The 19501-nt window shown below is 39.7% G+C and overlaps 1 protein-coding gene across 2 annotated transcripts in view; it reads left to right on the top strand.

Moving 5' to 3' along the window:
- The window catches only part of LOC129672149 (contactin-associated protein like 5-1), a 784596-nt gene that overhangs the window by 622653 nt on the left and 142442 nt on the right, over positions 1–19501 (top strand). For both annotated transcript variants that reach the window (XM_055601442.1, XM_055601432.1), the window contains exons 15-16: positions 11292–11419; positions 11624–11794. In XM_055601442.1, the coding sequence (XP_055457417.1) occupies positions 11292–11419; positions 11624–11794 (299 nt within the window). The remainder of the gene's footprint in view (positions 1–11291; positions 11420–11623; positions 11795–19501) is intronic.

Below are 19501 nucleotides of genomic sequence, written 5' to 3'. Positions count from 1 at the left end.
TCTGCTTTTGGATCACTTTCCTCTGGCAGCCCTGCCTTACCTGGCCTCAGGGGATGAAGATATTCTCAGCCCTGACATGATTTTTGTGATGGGTGAGAATAGGTGGTTCAAGGAGGTCTCTCTTTTTCTGGAGAAAAGGGAAAGGGGAAGGGGGAAGGAGAGGAAGGTGGGGACTGGGAGAAGAGAAGGGAGGGAGCACCCTTGGGAGGTAAAATAAATAAACTGAAATTAAAAAAAGAAAAATAATAACAAATTCTATTCTGTGGTGAATATTTTGGAGAATAAATCATTATAGAAGGATTGCATTAAGTTTTAACTTTCCTAGGGAGACATGAACAAGTATTTATTCATTCTAGAAAGGGCACTCATGACAGATCCAAATAACAGTTTCACCCAAGTATCACTAAGTGAACCATTGAGTTTATTGAACTTAATTATACAGCACTGGGAAGGATTACTTTTTGAGACATGAGTGGCATTCAAACAGCTCTATCACCTCAAAGTTCTACCCAATCCTGAATGATAGCTTCATTTAAATGGCATCATGGAGGCTCCTCTTCAATTTTCCTTCCACATACTGTATACTCCTATATCTTCTAATTTAGCTTGCAGATGGGGTGAGGAAGGAAAGAGTAATGTCTGGAATTCCAGGTGAGAGTACTGTGACCATCCCATCTCTCCCTAGATTAGAGAGTATCTACAACACTGTCACAGTTATCATAGGCCTGTCTTCCTCTGTAATGCTCTGCTCAATTAGTTGTCATGGCTATGGAGCTAAGACAATCTCTACTGATAAGAGATAAAAATAATAAATAATAAGATGACTGTCTTATTATTTCCAGAAATGCCATACTATACCGTAGTTTTTGTTTTACTCCATGTGGTATTCTTAATTTTCAGCAAGTTGACTAAATACCACTGAGCTGGCTAATTAGCCAGCTGAGAAAAAAAGCAGAGGAAAGTCAGGTCATATCTCCTCTGTCTTGGAATCCATAGGACAGTGGGAAAAGTGCTCCTTCATCATGAGTGGATCAATATGATACAAAGTTGGGTTAAGGCCTTTAGGGCCAGAAACTGGGTCAAGAATTCTAGGGAGCTGTATTTTAAATAAAAGAAGTAGCTAAGTCGGAACAACTATACCAGCCTTATTTGAAAACGTGGAAACATTTGTGCACTCAGGCTGAGAAATAAGAATGCATATAAAAATAAGTGTTTAAGTACATTGGCGTGTTTGTTATAGGATGAAGGAGTGGAATGAGGTGGTATCAAATGATGGAATGTGTGATGTGTGTGTATGTGTGTGTGTTTGTGTGTGTCTGTATGTGTGCCTTTGCACACGTTTGTGCATGATGACTAGAGGTCAAGTTCCAGTGTCATTCCTCAGGAGCTTTCTACCTGTATCTTGAGACTTTGTTTTCACTAGAACCAGCAGGTTTTTAAGTAGACTAGGCTAGTCAGGCTGAAAATTCAAAGGATCTGACTATCTCCACCGTACCACCTCTAGGATTACATACTTATGCCATTATACCTATTTTTTCATGGGTGCCTCGTTTGCCCTATGCTCTTTCCTCATGAGCAACCTACTTTAGCCCCAGATCACTGAACTTTTTATGGAAATATCAGTGAGCTAATTTTATCAGTTCAAAATATTATGATTTTGTCAGTCATGTGATCTGGGTGAATTTAAAATGTACATGTCACATCTACCCAACTCCAGTGTCCACTGACAAAAGGAAAGCACAAAAGCAAAAAGAATCCAGAAACTTTGGATCAACATTAACTTTCTCTAAATTCATGGATAGTATACATCCAACCTGGCTGTCCACATAGTTCAATATTGTTGGACTTTTGCTTCAAATCCTTGTATTTCCATTATTACCCCCAGTGTTCAAGGTGAATATTAGAATCTTCAAGAATTCCGTCCTGTAAAATTCCCTTAATGTCTTCTTTTTATATTAATTTTTATTTTTTAATATTAATCATAGGTTATTTACTTTGTATCCCAGCCTTAGCTTCCTCCCTCATTCCCTCCCTCTCCTCCCTGTCCCTTTCCAAGTCCACTGCTAGTCCTCCTCCCCTTCCATCTGACCCTAGCTTATCAGGTATCTTCAGGACTGACTGTCCTCCTCTTTGTCCTAGCAAGGCTATTCCTCCCTTGGGGGGAGGGGGAGGTAAAGGAGCCAGTCATTAAGTTCATGTCAGAAATAGTGCCTGTTCCCCTTACTAGGAAAACCCACTTGGATACTGAGCTACCATGGGCTACATCCGAGCAAAGGTTCTAGGTTATATCCATACATGGTCCTTGGTTGGAGAAACAGTCTCATAGAGGACCCCCATGTCCTGATATATTTTGTCCTTGTGGAGCTCCTGTCCTCTCCCTGTCATATTAGCTAAAATCTCATTGGAGAAGCATCCATCTTTCTTCTCGCTAAGTGTGGCTTCTCATGACCTCAGGCAAACTCTTACTTACTTGAGGCTGGAGAGATGGCTCAGAGGTTAAGAGTACGATATGTTCTTCCTAAAGGTCCTGAGTTCAATTCCGAGCAACCCCATGGTGGCTCACAGCCATCTATAGTGTGATCTGGTGCCCTCTTCTGGTGCACAGGCCGAATGCTGTATAAATAATAATTAAATCTTTACCCGGGCATGGTGGTGCATGCCTTTGATCCCAGCGCCCTTAATGTCTTCTGTTGTACAAAGTTAACTGGAAAACAAAATCACATTGTTGGAGCAGCTCAATCCATTATACAGTCTACAAAAACTTGTCAATATGCAAAGATGTTGTGATGTTTTGTGAATCCTACACTCACATCCCAGAAAACCTATCAGGAGTTGGGCTGAATTTTCATTCTATCTGATTTAAAGGATCTTCTGCTCCACTAGAGTGACTGCTAATGTGGCGATTGTGGATGAGGGTCATCAGTGACAATTCCAGAGAATAATCTGATAGAATCTCTAAAATCCCATTGGAGAAGCATTCATCTTTCTTTTCACTAAGTGAGGCTTCTCATGACCTCAGGCAAACCCTTACCACTTGTGACTGGTTATTCATTATATTAACAATAGATCTTATTGACTGAGCACTTACAGCCATATGTTCCAATGAGATCAAATAAACTAGAAAAATGTGTGGGTATCTTATGGCTAGTAAAAGAGAGGTGGAGAGCTAAAAAAAATATGGAGATGCAGGAGGGAGAAAACTGTTACTTAATTAACATTTCTAGAAGAACCCTTTTGCTTAAAATGAAAGGAAGCCTCAACTGCATAAACCGATGGGCATTCTTGGCCCACATATCTTTTGCTATTTGGTTCCAGGTCTACCACCCATACTAAAATGCACAGATGTTCTGATCTTTCATATAAAATGGCATGTAATTTACATAGAATAGGTACAGACTTCCTGTCAATCATCATCAGATTATTGTTTTGTCTCTCCCTCCATCTTCCATCTCTTTTCCCCTTCTTCCTTCTTTCCTTCCCTCTCTCCATTCCTTCCCTCCCTCTTTTCTTTCTTTCTTCCTTTTTTCCTTCCTTCCTTCCTTTCTTTCCTTTGTCCTTCCTTCTTTCCTTTCTTCCTTTCTTCCTTCCTATCTTCCTTCTTTCTTTCTTTCTTTCTTTCTTTCTTTCTTTCTTTCTTTCTTCCTTTTTTCCTTTCTTTCTTTCTTTCTTTCCATTATATGGAACCCTGGACCCTCCAGCTACTGTGTAGCACTGTGTTTCACTCTTTGCCTCAGAGAGATTTGCCCCAACCTGAGGGACTTCAACAGGTTCCTAAAGTAGGAGGATGGAAGGAATGAGGGGGAAGTAACAAGAAACATGAGAAATGAAGGCTAAGTCTGTTTGTCTGATCAAAGCCTCCTTTATTAGAAATTTTTACCCAACTTATATAGGGAGAAGGCAGGAAAGGGGGAAGGTTTAATTACTGCTGCAGGAGATAGGAAGAGTGCTTCCATGGGTTAAATATTGTACCTGCAAGATACCATAAGGAAGTTTTCTTAAGATATCTCACAGATGCTCTAAAACTAACAGACGGATGTCCTCATAAATCTATCACCCATGGTTTAGGGTCCTAGGTAACTCACTAAATAGCTCTAGGTCTCCACTAAATGACCTTTGCTTACTATTTCGCTTTGGCTTCAGTAAATAGCTTTGTCTCCACTAGATAGCTTTGGCTCACTAATTGACTTTGTCTTCAGTAAATAGCCTTGGCTCCCGGCCGAGATTATTTCTGGAATGCTCCTTCAGTCATGAATGAGTAGTGACTTAGTGTCTTCTCTGTTCTTTGATAGATGATTTAAATCCAGTTCAGACTTAACTGGTATTGATTACATAGTTAACTATTATTCCTCTCAGCTAGCATTGTAAGAACTATTTACCAAGTTTACCATATGCATTTTTGTTGCGAATTAATTTTCTACTCCCTTTCAGATGTAGTCCTTGAAACTGGAGGGGTAACTCACACCATAGCGTTCACCAAACAATAATGAAACCTCAGCTTGATCTCCAAAATCCAAATAAAGAGACAGATAGAAAACAACAACAACAACAAAAACAAAACAAAACAAAATTTTCCAGCATGATGTAAGCTCTTTTAAGTCCAGCTCTGGACAGGTGGAGAGAGGCAAGTCCTGGGGCTCTGCTAGCCAGCCTCCTCACAACTTGCTAATGCTCATCTGTTTTTGTTTTTGTTTTTTTTATTATAATCTACTTTTTAGTTTGTTTTAGAACCACTTATATGAAAGTTTTAAGTCTTTGAGTGGTTACAGGGCTGTTACTCACTGAATTCTCTGAATTCTCGCTTATAATCTATCTGGCACTGGCTTCCAATTGGACTTTTGTGTTAGAGAGAAGTGTGTCTGCCTGCTGTGAGACCACTGTGCTTTCACTGTTCAAAGAGTAAGTGAAGAGAGGCCCTGTCTTTAGAAACAGTCTGGGGAGCTCCTGAGAAATGACACCCAAGGTTTACTGAGTGTGCAAGATGAGTTCTTTGTCTGCCCTGTCTGCCCTGCAAACTTCGTTGCAGTTCTAAGTCCTGATCTACTGCATTAAAAATGATGCATAAGCATAATTATTTTGATGAATTTGTAATTTTATCATTTATTTAAAATGAAATTCACCTTCATTAAAAGATATTAAAAGATTTCAGAATATATGAAAAAAAAAAGAGAAAACACCTTACTAGCATTTTGAATACTTATGTATCTATCCCATGTACAAAATGTTTTCAATTTTTATTATTTGGTATTTTCAAGCATTTCTATAAGAAATTTTTCTTATTTTCCATTCCCGTTTCTCATCCCAGCCATCTCTTGTTGGATCCCATCTCAGTAAGCCTCCCTTTCACTTCCTTGTCCTCATTTTTTCTGTGGTAACTGAATTTTAATTGTGGTTTCTTGCACAAGCTTGAGTGAGAAGCTACTTACTGGAACAGGGGCATGCAGAAACCTGTAGTTGGCCTCAGTGTTGAATGTGTGATGGTGGGGTGCTCATCCCTAAATGGAACAGCTATGTCATTCTGCAAGGATCAGTGAACATCACAGAAGAGGAACTTGGGAAAATATAAAAACTAGAGGATGAGAAATATGCAGGAAAAATCTGAACATGCTATAGCCGTTTCAATAATGAATTCACTTCATAAGACCTGTACAATACCAGCCCCTTATATCCTCATGGATAACCAAAGGATCCCTGACATCCCAACCCTCCATACAGGACTATTGGAGTTTAACTGGGGGAATGAGTATCATTTTCATCAGTGGTGTAGCCACTTATACATTGCTACAGGCAAAATACTCCTGCAGATAATGGTGGGGTGTATAGGATGTTTCTAAATGTAAGTACTTCATTGACATCAGTATTTTAAACTGCATGTTCTGTCATTAATAAATGCATATCAAAGTAAGTGTATTACTTTTCAACTTACTTCTTCCAAGAAAATTATCTTACAAATATTGTTCTTGGCTGTCCTAAAGCAACATACAAGTTAAGACATACTGCTTGCTTTAATGGGTTCATAGTCCTTCATATTTGGCTTTCTCAGTATTTTCAACTTACATGATGAAAATATGACTTGTGACTGACTTTTTTATATTAACAGTAGCAAAAAACCTTGAATGTAATTTTTAATTGTTTTACACATTATTATATTGACTAGAACCCCATTTTTAGAGACTGTGACAGATTTAGAAAAATGGTTGAAGAGACATTGGACATTATGGAGATCCCAACAGAACCAATACCAAATGGGCTGTTGTGGCCACACAGAGCATGTAGAAAATTATCTGCTCTTTGAGAGAATAGCATAGGTATATGATGGTCAGTGTGGATAATCATCATAAGAGGATGTGGAGTCTCCAAGAAGATGCTTATCATTAAGTTAACTGAGGTGCAAAGACTATTCCATGTCCCAGGATTCCAAGGTGAGTAAAAAGGAAAAAAGGAAATGGGAACAATCATTCATAGCTTTGCATCCTGAGCTCACTGTGACCAGTTGCCACAAGCTCCTGACACCATAATAAATAGGGTTCTTGAACCATGAGCCAAAATAAACCTTTACCACAGCAACAAGAGAGATAACTAGTGTAGTAAAGGGAGGAGAGGTAGTCAGTGCTCCTCAAAGTTTCACACAGCTGCACCCAGAGAGATTCTTGGCAGACTGTTCTTGCTAAGAATTTTCTGGAGCCCATGACTAGGTGGGGCTTAGGACAGATCTGATGTGGTTGACTCCTCCTCAATTCTCATGTCTACTACTCTCAATTCCTGATGTCACCTCATTTTTCTTGTGCTTCCACAGCCCATGAAAAAACATATAGCTGACTTCACAGAATCCCAATGACTGTGTGTTTAAAGTACAGAATTCTCATTATGAACAAGAAGAGCTCATGCTATCTCCTTTGCACATCTACAGCACTGATATTGTGAGCTGATCATGTAATTAGAACATGAAGTTGTTCTTATTTTGTTTGGTTGGTTGATTGGTTTCTGGCAGCACTGTCGTAGTCTAAATGCTAACTGTAATATATCCTTAACTAAAATGTTATTATGGAACAGAATAATCAAATTCTTCATTTATCATTTGTTAACTATGTAATGTAAATCATTTAGCCTCTCTAAACTTCAGGTCCTGATTTTATTTATTTTTTAATAGAGAAAGGTGAAATATCTATGGAGATTGCTAGCTGAGTTAGCAAATAGTCTTCACATCTATCAGATGTGGCATGTAGTCAATTTTGGAAAAGTATGTGGTAATTTATATTATCAATTTCTGTAATACTACAAAGTCCTCAATCAATTATGAAAGACAACATTGGTTTGTATATTAAATTTATGTTTATGAAAATAATCAATAAATATATATGTGAAATAAAAGGATGAATGTTAAGAAAGAAATACTGTGGCAGCAAAATAAAATTTCCTTCAACTATCAAATTCTGCAGTAAAGATATATTTCTGAAAAGTATGAAATATCCCTAAGTGGGACTTCTGATGAATTTACTATGCAGTGGATGAACCTGCTGTGTACGAATAAAGCAAAAGAGCTGTGAGTGTGTAACCAAGGAGGCTGTGGTCTCCCACAGCATCTGTCAAGGTGACTGAGGTGTAATGTTAAGGAGTCACTCTCAAAATGATGGCAAATTAGCAAGCTAAAGCCCAATAAATTGAATTGTGTTGTTTGGGGGGAAAGCTTGCATGAATAGAATGGGGACAGTCAGCCAGAGACTGATCAAGGACAGATCAAGGACCCGGGCTGTCGCCATGAGTGCAACCATGTCTAGAGAAGATGGTGCCCACATGGTGACGTGCCAGGTTCCAGCCAGGAGTAGCTGTTCTCTGCCATTGGGTATCAAGGAGCATGTTCCCAAACTAATATGCTAATAACTGGAAATTAATGCTTGGGATCACATCCTGGTCATTTGATTTTACATACTGTACCTGAGAGAAAAACGTTTTTAGAATTGCCACTTCCTGAACAAAGCTTAAATGTGAAAACAAAAACGACCAGCAGTGCTTGGAGTAAACGCCTCTGTGCATATCATCAGCGTCAGTCAGGGAACAAGGAGATTAAATAACAAAACTAATATGTTGCATGATACACAATTCTACACAATTCTGACTCAAACTTTTCCTAGATGCAGATGACTTGAGGTACATCTTTATTCACTGGTATAAACCAATTGTATGCAGCAATGTGGTTGTAAGTGATAGACATCACCTTTCTATAACCTAGAATTACAGGGAAGCGTTTTAATTGAGGATTCCATCAGGTAGTTCTGGTGGGGGATTGTCTTGATTATTAATTGATGTAAGAAGACCCAGTTCACCATGGAAAACATTATTCCCTGTGAAGTGATCCTGGACTATTTGTATTGTTTAAATTCTCTACATAAAAATCATTCCTGACAATGTGAGTTGCATGATCATACTAAATTTGAATTCTCCTACTTCTTTTGGAAGAGCTTTTTTATACTTAGCATGGTTTTTAACATATGCTATTGGCTAATTCAAGGGCATCAAATGGATGTAGACAAGATGTCATGATTTCCAAGGGAGGCACAAGTCAGCATTAGTGGACAAAATTCAGAACTAGGATTTGCAATAAAAATGGAGAAAAAACAACATAGCATATCATGGTTCCTTCATAGGGGATGTAAGGGCCAATGAAATGATGATGTGCACAGTAGATATTGTATGAAAGAGGTTTATTAGAGAGAGAAAGAGAGAGCGAGACATGATGGGGGAAGAAAGGTGGCCACCCCAACAGAAAGGGGAAAGGGCAAGAAATGAGAGGGCAAGAGAGGGCAAGAGGGCAAGAAAGAGACAAAGTGGCAGGTTGGTCCTTATAAGGAGCAATGTAACCCCACACCTGGGAGGTGTGGCTACCTGGCGGGGGACAACACATGATGACATCATAGGTTGCTAGGCAACCCAGAAGCAGACTGCCTAAGTACTAATAGGGGAGTTTTATCTCTAGTGCAGGTGTTTAGTCTCTTCTTTGAAATCTCTACTTGTGAATAAATTGGGATAAAAATGTGAATTTATTCTGTATGTGCAACATGCATAACTGTGCTTTTTAGCTGACACAAAGCCCTTTCATTCAAATGGCTTCTAAACACAGGCAACTCAAATTACGGACATTATAATATGTATATTTTTGTATTTTTGAACAGGGGTGTAGGGGTAGAGCTCTGGTGAATATTTGACATATTTATAACCTAGATAAATTATTGCGTGTCTTTCTCCAAATCTCATGAGCTGGATTCTAACTCTTAATATTTAATTTTCTGCAAGTGCTATGTAGCAAGAACTCTACAATCATGGAGCATAGCTGGATGCCTATGAAATAAGTTGTCTTGCTTGAGAGCTCTGAGTAGTTCAGAACAAAGAAGAAAATCAAAGTAAATGTCAGAGTGCCTAGTTTTGGCCATTTAACACACACCAGACACTATGTCCAACAGCTGCAAATCCCATTTAATCCTCTTCAAGTTTATATTCAGATATGCATCCAACACATGAAATGTCTCAGAAAGGACTCACCCACAGTACACAGCTAGACACTGTTAGCTCTAAAGTGTGTCCTCAAGCACAAGAGACACATGCTGGGGAAAGCAAGATGGTGACTTCGTACCCGCCCTTTCCATCCTTTGATGCTATGAAACTCCTCAGTGCTTCTGAGGAAGTGTCAAAATTAGTAAATCAGCACAGTGGTACATATACACCTCACAGAAAAATTGTGTGTGCAAAGATTATGCTTGTCCATAGTATATTTCTACCTGGAAGTATTTACACGGTCAATGGCAATTTGTTCATTTTAATTGAATTTGTATTATTATTTTTAAACACTGTTTTTATTTATTTTTTGAAAATGTCATTCATGAATACTATGTACTTGGAGAACATCTACACTACTCTTTTTAGTTCTTCCTGGTTGTGTGTATGGGTTAATTATATGCACATTTTTATTTGCGCAGAGCATGAATGAGTGTAAATGTAGAAGCCAGAAGTCAGCTGCTGTTGTTGCTCCTTGGATACTGTAAAGTACATCTAATTTTTTGAGATGAGACTTCCCATTGGCCTGGATCTTACCAATTCAGTAAGGTTTGCTGGCCAGCAGGCCCCAGGGATCTGCCTGTCTCCAGGCCACCAAGGTGTATGAGTATAAGTGAGTGTCACAAGGGCAGGTGTTTTTCTGTAGGTTCAGAAGATCCAGAATCAGATATCCATGCTCAAAGACCAAGCATATGAGCCTGACTGAGCTATCACCAGAGCTCCACAATGCCAGGTTTTTACTTCCAAATTTTATGCTCTGCCAAGTGGTACCATCTTCACCTTGATTCTGAAAGACAACTTTAAAAAAGGAGTGAACATTGGCTTTCTCTGATTTTTTTTCTATCAAAACAAAACTAGTAATTCCTTATTTGCATAACTAACAAGAAGAAAACCAGAGCCATTAACCACCAAGTTCTTTCTAAAGAACAAAGGAAACAGCAATCAATTAACTATAAAAATTTTAACACAACTTAAAATGTGATTAAAAAAACAAAACATTGAAACCTGATTAAAACCTGTTGGCAGGTGGTTCAGCCAATTCCTGTGAGTGACTTTTGAGAGGGATTTGTGATGTCTGTTTTCAAGTTAGCTCCTCAGGGGGGAAAAAAAAAATCTTTAATAGGAAAGTGAAGTGGTGGGTTTTTTGTTTGTTTGTTTATTTTCCATTTTGTATTACATTTATTCTTCATTAATTTATTTATTTGTTCATTTTATATCCCAATCACAACCTCACTCCCTCCTCTCCTTCTAGTCCCACCCTCACAACCAATTCCTCCATACTCCCTTTCCCTTTCCCATGGGTTCCAACCCACCCTGGCATATCAGTTCCCAGCAGGACTAAGTGCCTTCTCTTTTACTAAGGCAAGATAAGCCAGTACTGCAAGGGAAATGAGATCCTGAGGGAGGCAACAGTGTCCAAGTCAGAGACAGCACATTGCAATAAGCATTCAGGTCCTCTTGGCTACAATCATCACTGTCATCTTTCTAAACTACCTGTGCTTCTGCAAGCTCAGTTAAGGAAGATATAAAATCCAGTGGTGTTTGGAAGCAGGCCATGGGTTCTCTAATTGGTATTCCAGCTATCCACACAGGCCCTGTGAAAGACCTTCTGTTATGTTCCTTCCAGCCCTGGCCAGGCTACATTCAATCCAAGTCACTTTGCAAAGAGGGGTCTTGGCACAGAATCCTTAGATAATCAACATTTTATCCTTCTTTTGTTCCTCCCTTAAAATTATGTTTTGCAGGAAAAACGTTACTGGCATTCTTTCCTTCAAAGATCATTTGCCTGTAACTCAGATAATTATAACTGATACCAACAGATCAAACTCAGAAGCAGCTTGGAGAATTGGCCCTTTACGTTGCTATGGTGACCGTGAGTACAACATCTCCAACCTCACACAGTCCTCACACACTCTTTAAGCCCTCCTCTGAATTGCATGAGCACAAGATTTTTGCATTCCCTTATCTCTCTTACCTTCAGTGTCCTCCTAGTCTTGAAAATTACCCACAAACCCATTGCTTTTTCATTCCTCATTGAAAACAAACAAGCCGTGATTAAGAACTCTCTGCTTCACAGGACACTTCTGGAATGCTGTCTCGTTTTCTACGGAAGCTTCTTACCTCCACTTCCCAACCTTCCACGCAGAATTCAGCGCTGACATTTCCTTCTTTTTTAAAACCACCGCTTTGTCTGGAGTTTTTCTAGAAAACCTTGGCATTAAAGACTTCATCCGACTTGAAATGAGCTGTAAGTGCCTGTCATTTATGAATTCAATGTCAGTGCTCCACAGAGCAAGGTTTCACTTCATCTCTGCCACCAGCCACCAGTAAAGGTCTTGAATGTCAAGCAAATATCACTGGCTATCAGTAAGACATTACTGGCTGTAAAATCTCTGCTAATGTGATTTGTTTTGCTCTATCAGTATTTGTTGTGGTTTCAGAATATGTGCATCCCAAAAGTAGCCTTACATACCTAGTGCAGGCTCCATTCTTTATTAAGGCATAGTTATTTCTTACCTGCCATTTAAGCTGCCAACATTACACTCTATGGGGAAGCAGGGATGATTTCTATTAACCATTCTTTTCATATTCAGGATCCACTTCACTGCTGCACTTATGCTTCAGATGTTTTATTGTTGTTGTTGTTGTTTGTTTTTTTTTTTTTTTTTTTTTTTTTATGAGCTGGAAAGACAGCTCAACCATGAAAGCTCTTGTATGCAAGCATGAAGACCTGAGTTCAGTTCCCAAGAATCCACATAACATAGCCAGGAATTCCCATGGCAGAGGAAGCACAGACAGTCGGAGTACTGGGACTCACCTAACAAACTAGTGAGTTCCAGGTTCAGCAAGAGACTTTATTCCAAAAATATGAAGGAAAAAGTAATTTATGAGGCACTTGAACTTCAACCTCTGGCATGCATGAGCAAATCATGACCAGGTAACACACACACACACACACACACACACACACACACACACACACTAATATCCAAATATGAGTGAGTACATACCATGTGTGTCTTTCTGTGTTACCTTACTCAAGATGATCTTTTCTAGTTCCCACCATTTTCGTGAAATTTTCACGATTTCCTCTTTTTTGTTTTTAATAGCTGAGTAGTACTCCATAAATATATCACAAATTCTGTATCCATTATTCTGTTGAAAGGCATGTAGGTTTATTTCCAGCTTCTAGTTATTACAAATAGAGCTGCTAAACATGTGGTTGAGCAAATGTCTTTGTTGTACAATTGAGCATATTTTGGGTATATGCCTAGGAGTGATATATCTGGATCTTGACGTAGCAGTATTCCCAATTTCCTGAGAAAGCACCAGATCAATTTCCAAGTGGTTGTACAAGTTAACATTCCCACTAGCAATGGAGGACAGTTCCCTTTTCTCCACATCCTCTCCAGCATGTGTTGTCACTTGAGTTTTTGCTCTTAGCCATTCTAATGGTTGTAAGGTGAAACCTCAGGGTTGTTTTGATTTGTATCTCCCTGATGACTAAGGATGTTGAACATTTCTTTTAAGTGTTCCTCTGCCATTCAACATTCCTCTATTGAGAATTATCTGTTTAGCTCTGTACCTCATTTTTTTTTAAATTGGATTACTTGGTTTGTTGGTGTTTAACTTCTTAAGTTCTTTATATATTCTGGATATTTCCCCTCTGTCAGATATACAGTTTATGAAGATCCTTTCCCAGTCTGTAGGCTGTCCTTTTGTTCTGACAACAGTGTCCTTTGCTTTACAGAGCTTTTCAGTTTCATAAGGTCCCATTTATTGAATGTTGATCTTAGAGCCTGTGCTGTTGCTGTTCTCTTCATGAAGTTGTCTCCTGTGCCAATGATTTCAAGGCTCTTTCCTACTTTTTCTTCTAACAGGTTTAGTGTGTCTGGTTTTATGCTGAGGTCTTTGATCCACTTGGACTTTAGTTTTGTGCAGGCTGATAAATATGGATCTATTTACATCCATCCTAACAAAAGCAATCTACAGATTTAGTGTAATTCCCATCAGAAAACCAACACAATTCTTTACAGAACTTGAAAGAACAATACTCAACTTCATATGGAAAAGCAAAAAAAAAAAAAAAAAAAAAAAAAAAAAACAGAATTGCTAAAACAATCTTGTACAATAACAGATCTTCTCGAGGTATCTCCATCCCTGACCTTATGCTGTACTATAGAACAACAGTAATAAAAATTGCATGGTAACGATATAGGAACAGAATAGTGGATCAGTGGATCAATGGAATTAAATAGAAGGCCTAGAAATAAACCCACATACTTACAAGTACTTGATTTTTGACAAAGAAGCCAAAACAACACAATGGAGAAAAGATAGCATCTTCAACATATGGTACTGGTCTAACTGAATGTATATAGAAATATACATTTCTATTTCTGCAAAGTTGTCAGTGATTTCACTAAAGTAGATTTCTTGTATTTGTCCATGTTCAAAGGAGACTACAAATTGTATTATTAAATTTATCTTCTGTTGTGTACTTGCGCCTCTTTTGGGTATATGCCTAGGAGTGGTATGGCTGGATCTTGAGGAAGCGCTATTCCTAGTTGTCTGAGAAAGCGCCAGATTGATTTCCAGAGTGGTTGTACCAGTTTACATTCCCACCAGCAGTGGAGAAGGGTTCCCCGTTCTCCACAACCTCTCCAGCATGTGTTGTCCCTTGAGATTTTCATCTTGGCCATTCTGATGGGTGTAAGGTGAAATCTCAGGTTGTTTTGATTTGCATTTCCCTAATGGCTAATGAGGTTGAGCATTTCTTTAAGTGCTTCTCTGCCATTCGATATTCCTCTGCAGAGAATTCTCTCTTTAGCTCTGTTCCCCATTTTTTAAGTGGATTACTTGGTTTGTTGCTTTTCAGCTTGTTTAGTTCTTTATATATATTGGATATGAGTCCTCTGTCAGATAGAGGGTTGGTGATGATTCTTTCCCAATCTGTAGGCAGTCGCTTTGTTTTGATGACGGTGTCCTTTGCTTTACAGAAGCTTTTCAATTTCATGAGGTCCCATTTATTGATTGTTGCTCTTAGAGCCTGTGCTGTTGGTGTTCTGTTCAGGAAGTTTTCTCCTGTACCAATGAGTTCTAGGGTATTCCCCACTTTTTTTTCTAGCCGATTTAATGTGTCTGGTTTTTGTTCAACCATGTTTGTAGCAGCTTTATTTGTAATAGCCAGAAGCTGGAAACAACCCAGATGCCCCTCAACTGAAGAATGGATGCAGAAACTGTGGTACATCTATACAATGGAGTATTACTCAGCAATGAAAAATAAGGAAATCATGAAATTTGCAGGTAAATGGTGGGACCTGGAAAGGATCATCCTGAGTGAGTTGACCCAGAAGCAAAAAGACACTCACGGTATATACTCACTCATATAAACATACAATATCGAATAAACCCACTAAAAGCTGTACATCTAAACAAACTAAGCAAAAGAGAGGACCCTAACTAAAATGTTCAATCCCCATCCTGAAAGGCAAAGAGGATGTACATCAGAAGAAAACGAAAATAGGAAACAACCTCGGAACCCGCTACAGAGGGCCTCTGAAAGCCAGAAGAAAACAGGAAACAACCTTGAAACCTGCCACAGAGGGCCTCTGAAAGCTTCTGCAGTATAGACTGTCAAAGCAGATGCTGAGCCTGATGGCCAACTGATGGGCAGAGTGAATGGAATTTTATGTAAGAAGTGGGAAATAGTAAGAGCTGGAGGGAACGGGAACTCCACAAGCAGAGCAACAGAACAAGATAATTTGAACACAGGGAACTTCCCAGAGACTCATACTCCAACCAAAGACTATTTGTGGAGATGACCTGGAACCCCTGCACAGGTGTAGCCCATGGCAGTTCAGTGTCCAAGTGGTTTCCATAGTAATGGGAAGAGGGACTGCCTCTGACATAATCTGATTGGCCTGCTCGTTGATCACTGCCCCCTGAGGGGGGAGCAGCCTTACCAGGCCACAGTAGAGGACAATGCAGCCACTTTTGATGAGAACTGATAGACTAAGATCAGAAAGAAGAGGAGGACCTCCCCTATCAGTGGACTTGGGGAGTGGCATGCATGCAGAAAGGGGAGGGAGGGTGGGATCGGCAGGGGAGGAGGGAGGGGCTCATGGGGGGATACAAAATGAATAAAGTGTAATTAATAAAAAAAAATAAAAGATTTAAAAAAAAAAGAAAAAAAATTTATCTTCTGTTACATGGAGAAGACTTTTTTCATTTTTCAATAAGATCTTTTCACTAAATACTCATAGATATGCAAAAGGTTTGGGAAGCTTTTTCAACACAAGGACAAGCTTGGTAGAGCAAATCATTTTCATAGTAAACTCCAAATATTATATCACTGTCCATAACTCTTCTTTCCAGGATCAATTCTAGTGATTTCAAAATATCCCAGTAATCAAAAATCTTTGCAGGAAATATATTCATGCAGAATTCATCATACATTTATCTCTTGTTTGTTAGAAACTGAAAATTGTGAAGGGTTTGCAATGGCTTGATTTCTTTTGATTCTCTTGCTGAGGCCCATGTATGTATTACAAAGGGCAGTGGAAAAGCACACAGATGAAAGGGAGAAGCTTCATTCTCACTCTTAAAACAAACACATTCATGATTTATCACAGAGTGAATGGAGCATATGCAGTTGTTCATATTACCTCTTCACCAGGGTATAATGGTTCCTAAGTGTTGGCATAGTGTTAAAACATACTTATTTAAGTGTCATTTCTATTTTGTTTAAAATTATCAGTGACTTTAGTGCATGTGTGGCCATTTGTGCACTTGGCGGTGGAGTGTTATATCATTAACATTGCTTAGAATTACCAGTGAGTCATGATTTTAAAACAATAAACATGTCCGGAGCGCTTTGGAGTTACCTCAGTCAGTAAAGTGCTTACTCTGCAAGCATAGGAGCCTGAATTTTATCCCCAGATCTCATTTGAATAAAAAGCCAGATGTGGTGCAGTGATGTGTAATCCCAGTTTGGGGTACACAAATACTTTTTGTAAGTGAGAAACTCTTTCCCATATAAAAAGGTTGAAAAGCATCCTGAGGAATGAGACATAGTTTGTCCTCTAGTTACTCTAAGAATGTGCACACAGGTGAGTGAGCACCCCTGCACACATGTGCACGGGCATATATGTGAATAAATCTGCACAAACACACAGGTGAATAAAAAAGTAAAGATGAACACGGTTTAGCATCTCTCACTGCTGCTTTTAGGGTCTTTGCACTGAGTTTTCTCCATTCCCTACACCTCGCTCTTACTCTGCTCCAACCATAGCTGGTTAAGCCTGACGTTGGGCGTCCCTCTAGCATTGTAGTTTGAGTGAGGTGATGGAATGGCATAAGAAACCCTTGAAAGGTAAGCAAATGTTTTAAACACAAATATTGAAAATTTGAGAGTACCCCAAAAGGAGACAAGTACATTTGCTGGAGGGCATAGCCGAGAGATTTATGTGGGTATTCAGCAGAAGAGTGAGCAGCTAAGTGTTTCTTTTGTAGTTTCAGACTATACACAGGAAATAAAATGTCTCTGTGTTACTTTGCTCTTTCTTATAGTCCAAGAACCCCCAGGTACTAAAGGAGAAAGCCCTTGTGAATTTGGTGTAAAATAAAAATCCTTCATACCTAAATTGATCAAGCACTGTAAAGCAGGTTGAACACCAATCAGTTAATAGTGTGGACATAATAACTCCAATGTAATTATAAGAAAGAATCAGGCCCTGCAGCTTTTTCAATCATTAAACCCACAGTCAATATTATGAAGTATTATCACAAGTTAATGAGCAATGATTGAGTGTTAATTACATATCAGTGTCAAATTTGTTTATTCTTTGTAGCAGCACACTGGTCCCTTTAGCCCGTACAATTTTAAAAATACAAAATAATGTTAAATTTAAAAACCAGAAAATAAAAACTATCATGTAATTATTTGGTATTTATTATCATCATACTGTCAAACATCGCTTACTAAAACACACACATTTGATATTAATATTTTTTTAAATCTTTTATTTTTTTATTAATTACACTTTATTCATTTTGTATCCCCCCATAAGCCCCTCCCTCCTCCCCTGCCGATCCCACCCTCCCTCCCCTTTCTGCATGCATGCCACTCCCCAAGTCCAATATTTTTAAGCATAAGACCTAAGTCCGGGCATGTAGTTCAGTAGTAGAGTTAAAGACTAGTGTCCAGGACACACCAAGACATGGAGTTCAGTCCCTACCAACAAAAAGTAAATAAAAACATAAACATAAAATCAGAAAACTATAAGGCCTTTTATTTGCTAAACTTGATATTATTGCTGTTGTTACCACTGCTACAAGAGGGAAAAGCTCAAACAAGATGTCAAAACCCTAACCCCTGTCAGCTACAAATACAATCACCTCCTCATTTAATCAAATGGACATTTTATGCAAAAAAGTTCATAGCAAGAAACCCTTCAGCCCAGTTACTGGAAAAAGAAAAGTCCTTTAACAGATGCAGTGACTCAGAATAGATGCAGTCCCATTCCCAAGGTGTGCTTCTTTTCGCTATCCAAACACTCTAAGGATGATAAGTTCAAATTATTGTACAAGGCAAAGGAGGTTTCCATGAAATGTCCAACCCACTGCATTTTAGTTACCTTCCAGCTTAGTGTTTTAATTTAATTGTTTTGATGTTGGTGTATGCAGTCTATGAAAAAGAAGACAGCCACTGTATCCTTAGTTCTAGGTGAATTATGTTCCTAAAAGGATGGGGGGGGGGGAAATTAGTGCTTCTCACAGTAACCTCACATTGGCAGTGTAGAAAGAAATGGATGGCTTGGCATGGAGCAAGTGTGGGGAAATAGGGAGACACAAGATGGCAGTGGCAGGTGAATACTGCTTCTGAGGAGCAGGACAACATTTTCGATACAGAGACCAAGAGACTGAACTCTGGGCCCTAAAACAACAGCAATCTTGTTTCTCAGGTGAGAGAAAACTCCCACGGTGTGGGAATCAGTCAGGTCTACTCTCCGGTCACCCAGCCAGAACCGGGAAGAGATCCCGGGTCGCGCAGCCACTAGGTCACCAGACCAGAGCCACATGCCTGCATGTCCTGATCACCTTCCCAGGCTGAACAGTGGGCACAAAAACACCAGAGACTGGGAGTCCCAGTCGTGAGAAAAACCCACAGGGAAGGAAGGAAATGGGACTGACCTTTTCCTTTTCCTGGAAAAGGTCTCCCAGACCTGCGGGTGCAAGCTGCCATCACTGAACTGGGCTCCAGCCACAAACACAGAGACCTGCTGTGCCCCCAGCTCTCCATCACAGATAGAGCTGTGCGCCCCAGGGAAACAGAGACTGGTTGTCCCTGTCGGGAGTAAACCACACAGGGAAAGAAGGAAACAAGGAACCGAATTGGGTCATCAAGTATATCCCTGGAAAAGGTCCCGCAGACCAGCGGGTGCACGCACCACCAGCCCGGAGACCTGCGCTGCACCAGCTATTCCGCACAGACAGAAGTGTGCGCTGCAGGGCACCAGACACTTGGAGTTCCTGTTGGGAGAAATCCCCACAGGGAACGAAGCTAAGGGGACGCACAGTATATCCCTGGAAAAGGTCCCGCATAATGGCCCAACCCAGGGACCTGCTGTGCACCAGCTAGACTGCTGCTACCAGGAGAACAGTGCTCACCCACCACAGATTACCGCTTAAGTACTGGGGCACAGAGCCCCAACCTCAGACCTACAAAAGCCCGGAATCCCTAAGATCAATCCCCAGATACTGCTCCAAGTGGGAACCAGTTATCCCTAACAAAACTGACCAAAGGACGGGACACACAGGTTACAGCAGCAGCTCACTAAATTTACAGCAAGAAACCCAGGAGCAGGGCAGCAGTCTCCAGGAATTCTCCGGGTGAGAGGAGAGCCCTCTAGACTAACAAGGACCACAGTTACCACTCAGGTCTTTATGCCTG

The sequence above is a fragment of the Psammomys obesus genome, unplaced genomic scaffold (assembly GCF_907164565.1).
Source record: "Psammomys obesus unplaced genomic scaffold, mPsaObe1.curated_primary_1811, whole genome shotgun sequence".
Lineage (NCBI taxonomy): Eukaryota > Metazoa > Chordata > Mammalia > Rodentia > Muridae > Psammomys > Psammomys obesus.
The sequence above is the reverse complement of the archived record's forward strand: the minus strand, read 5'-3'. Positions and strand labels throughout refer to the sequence as shown.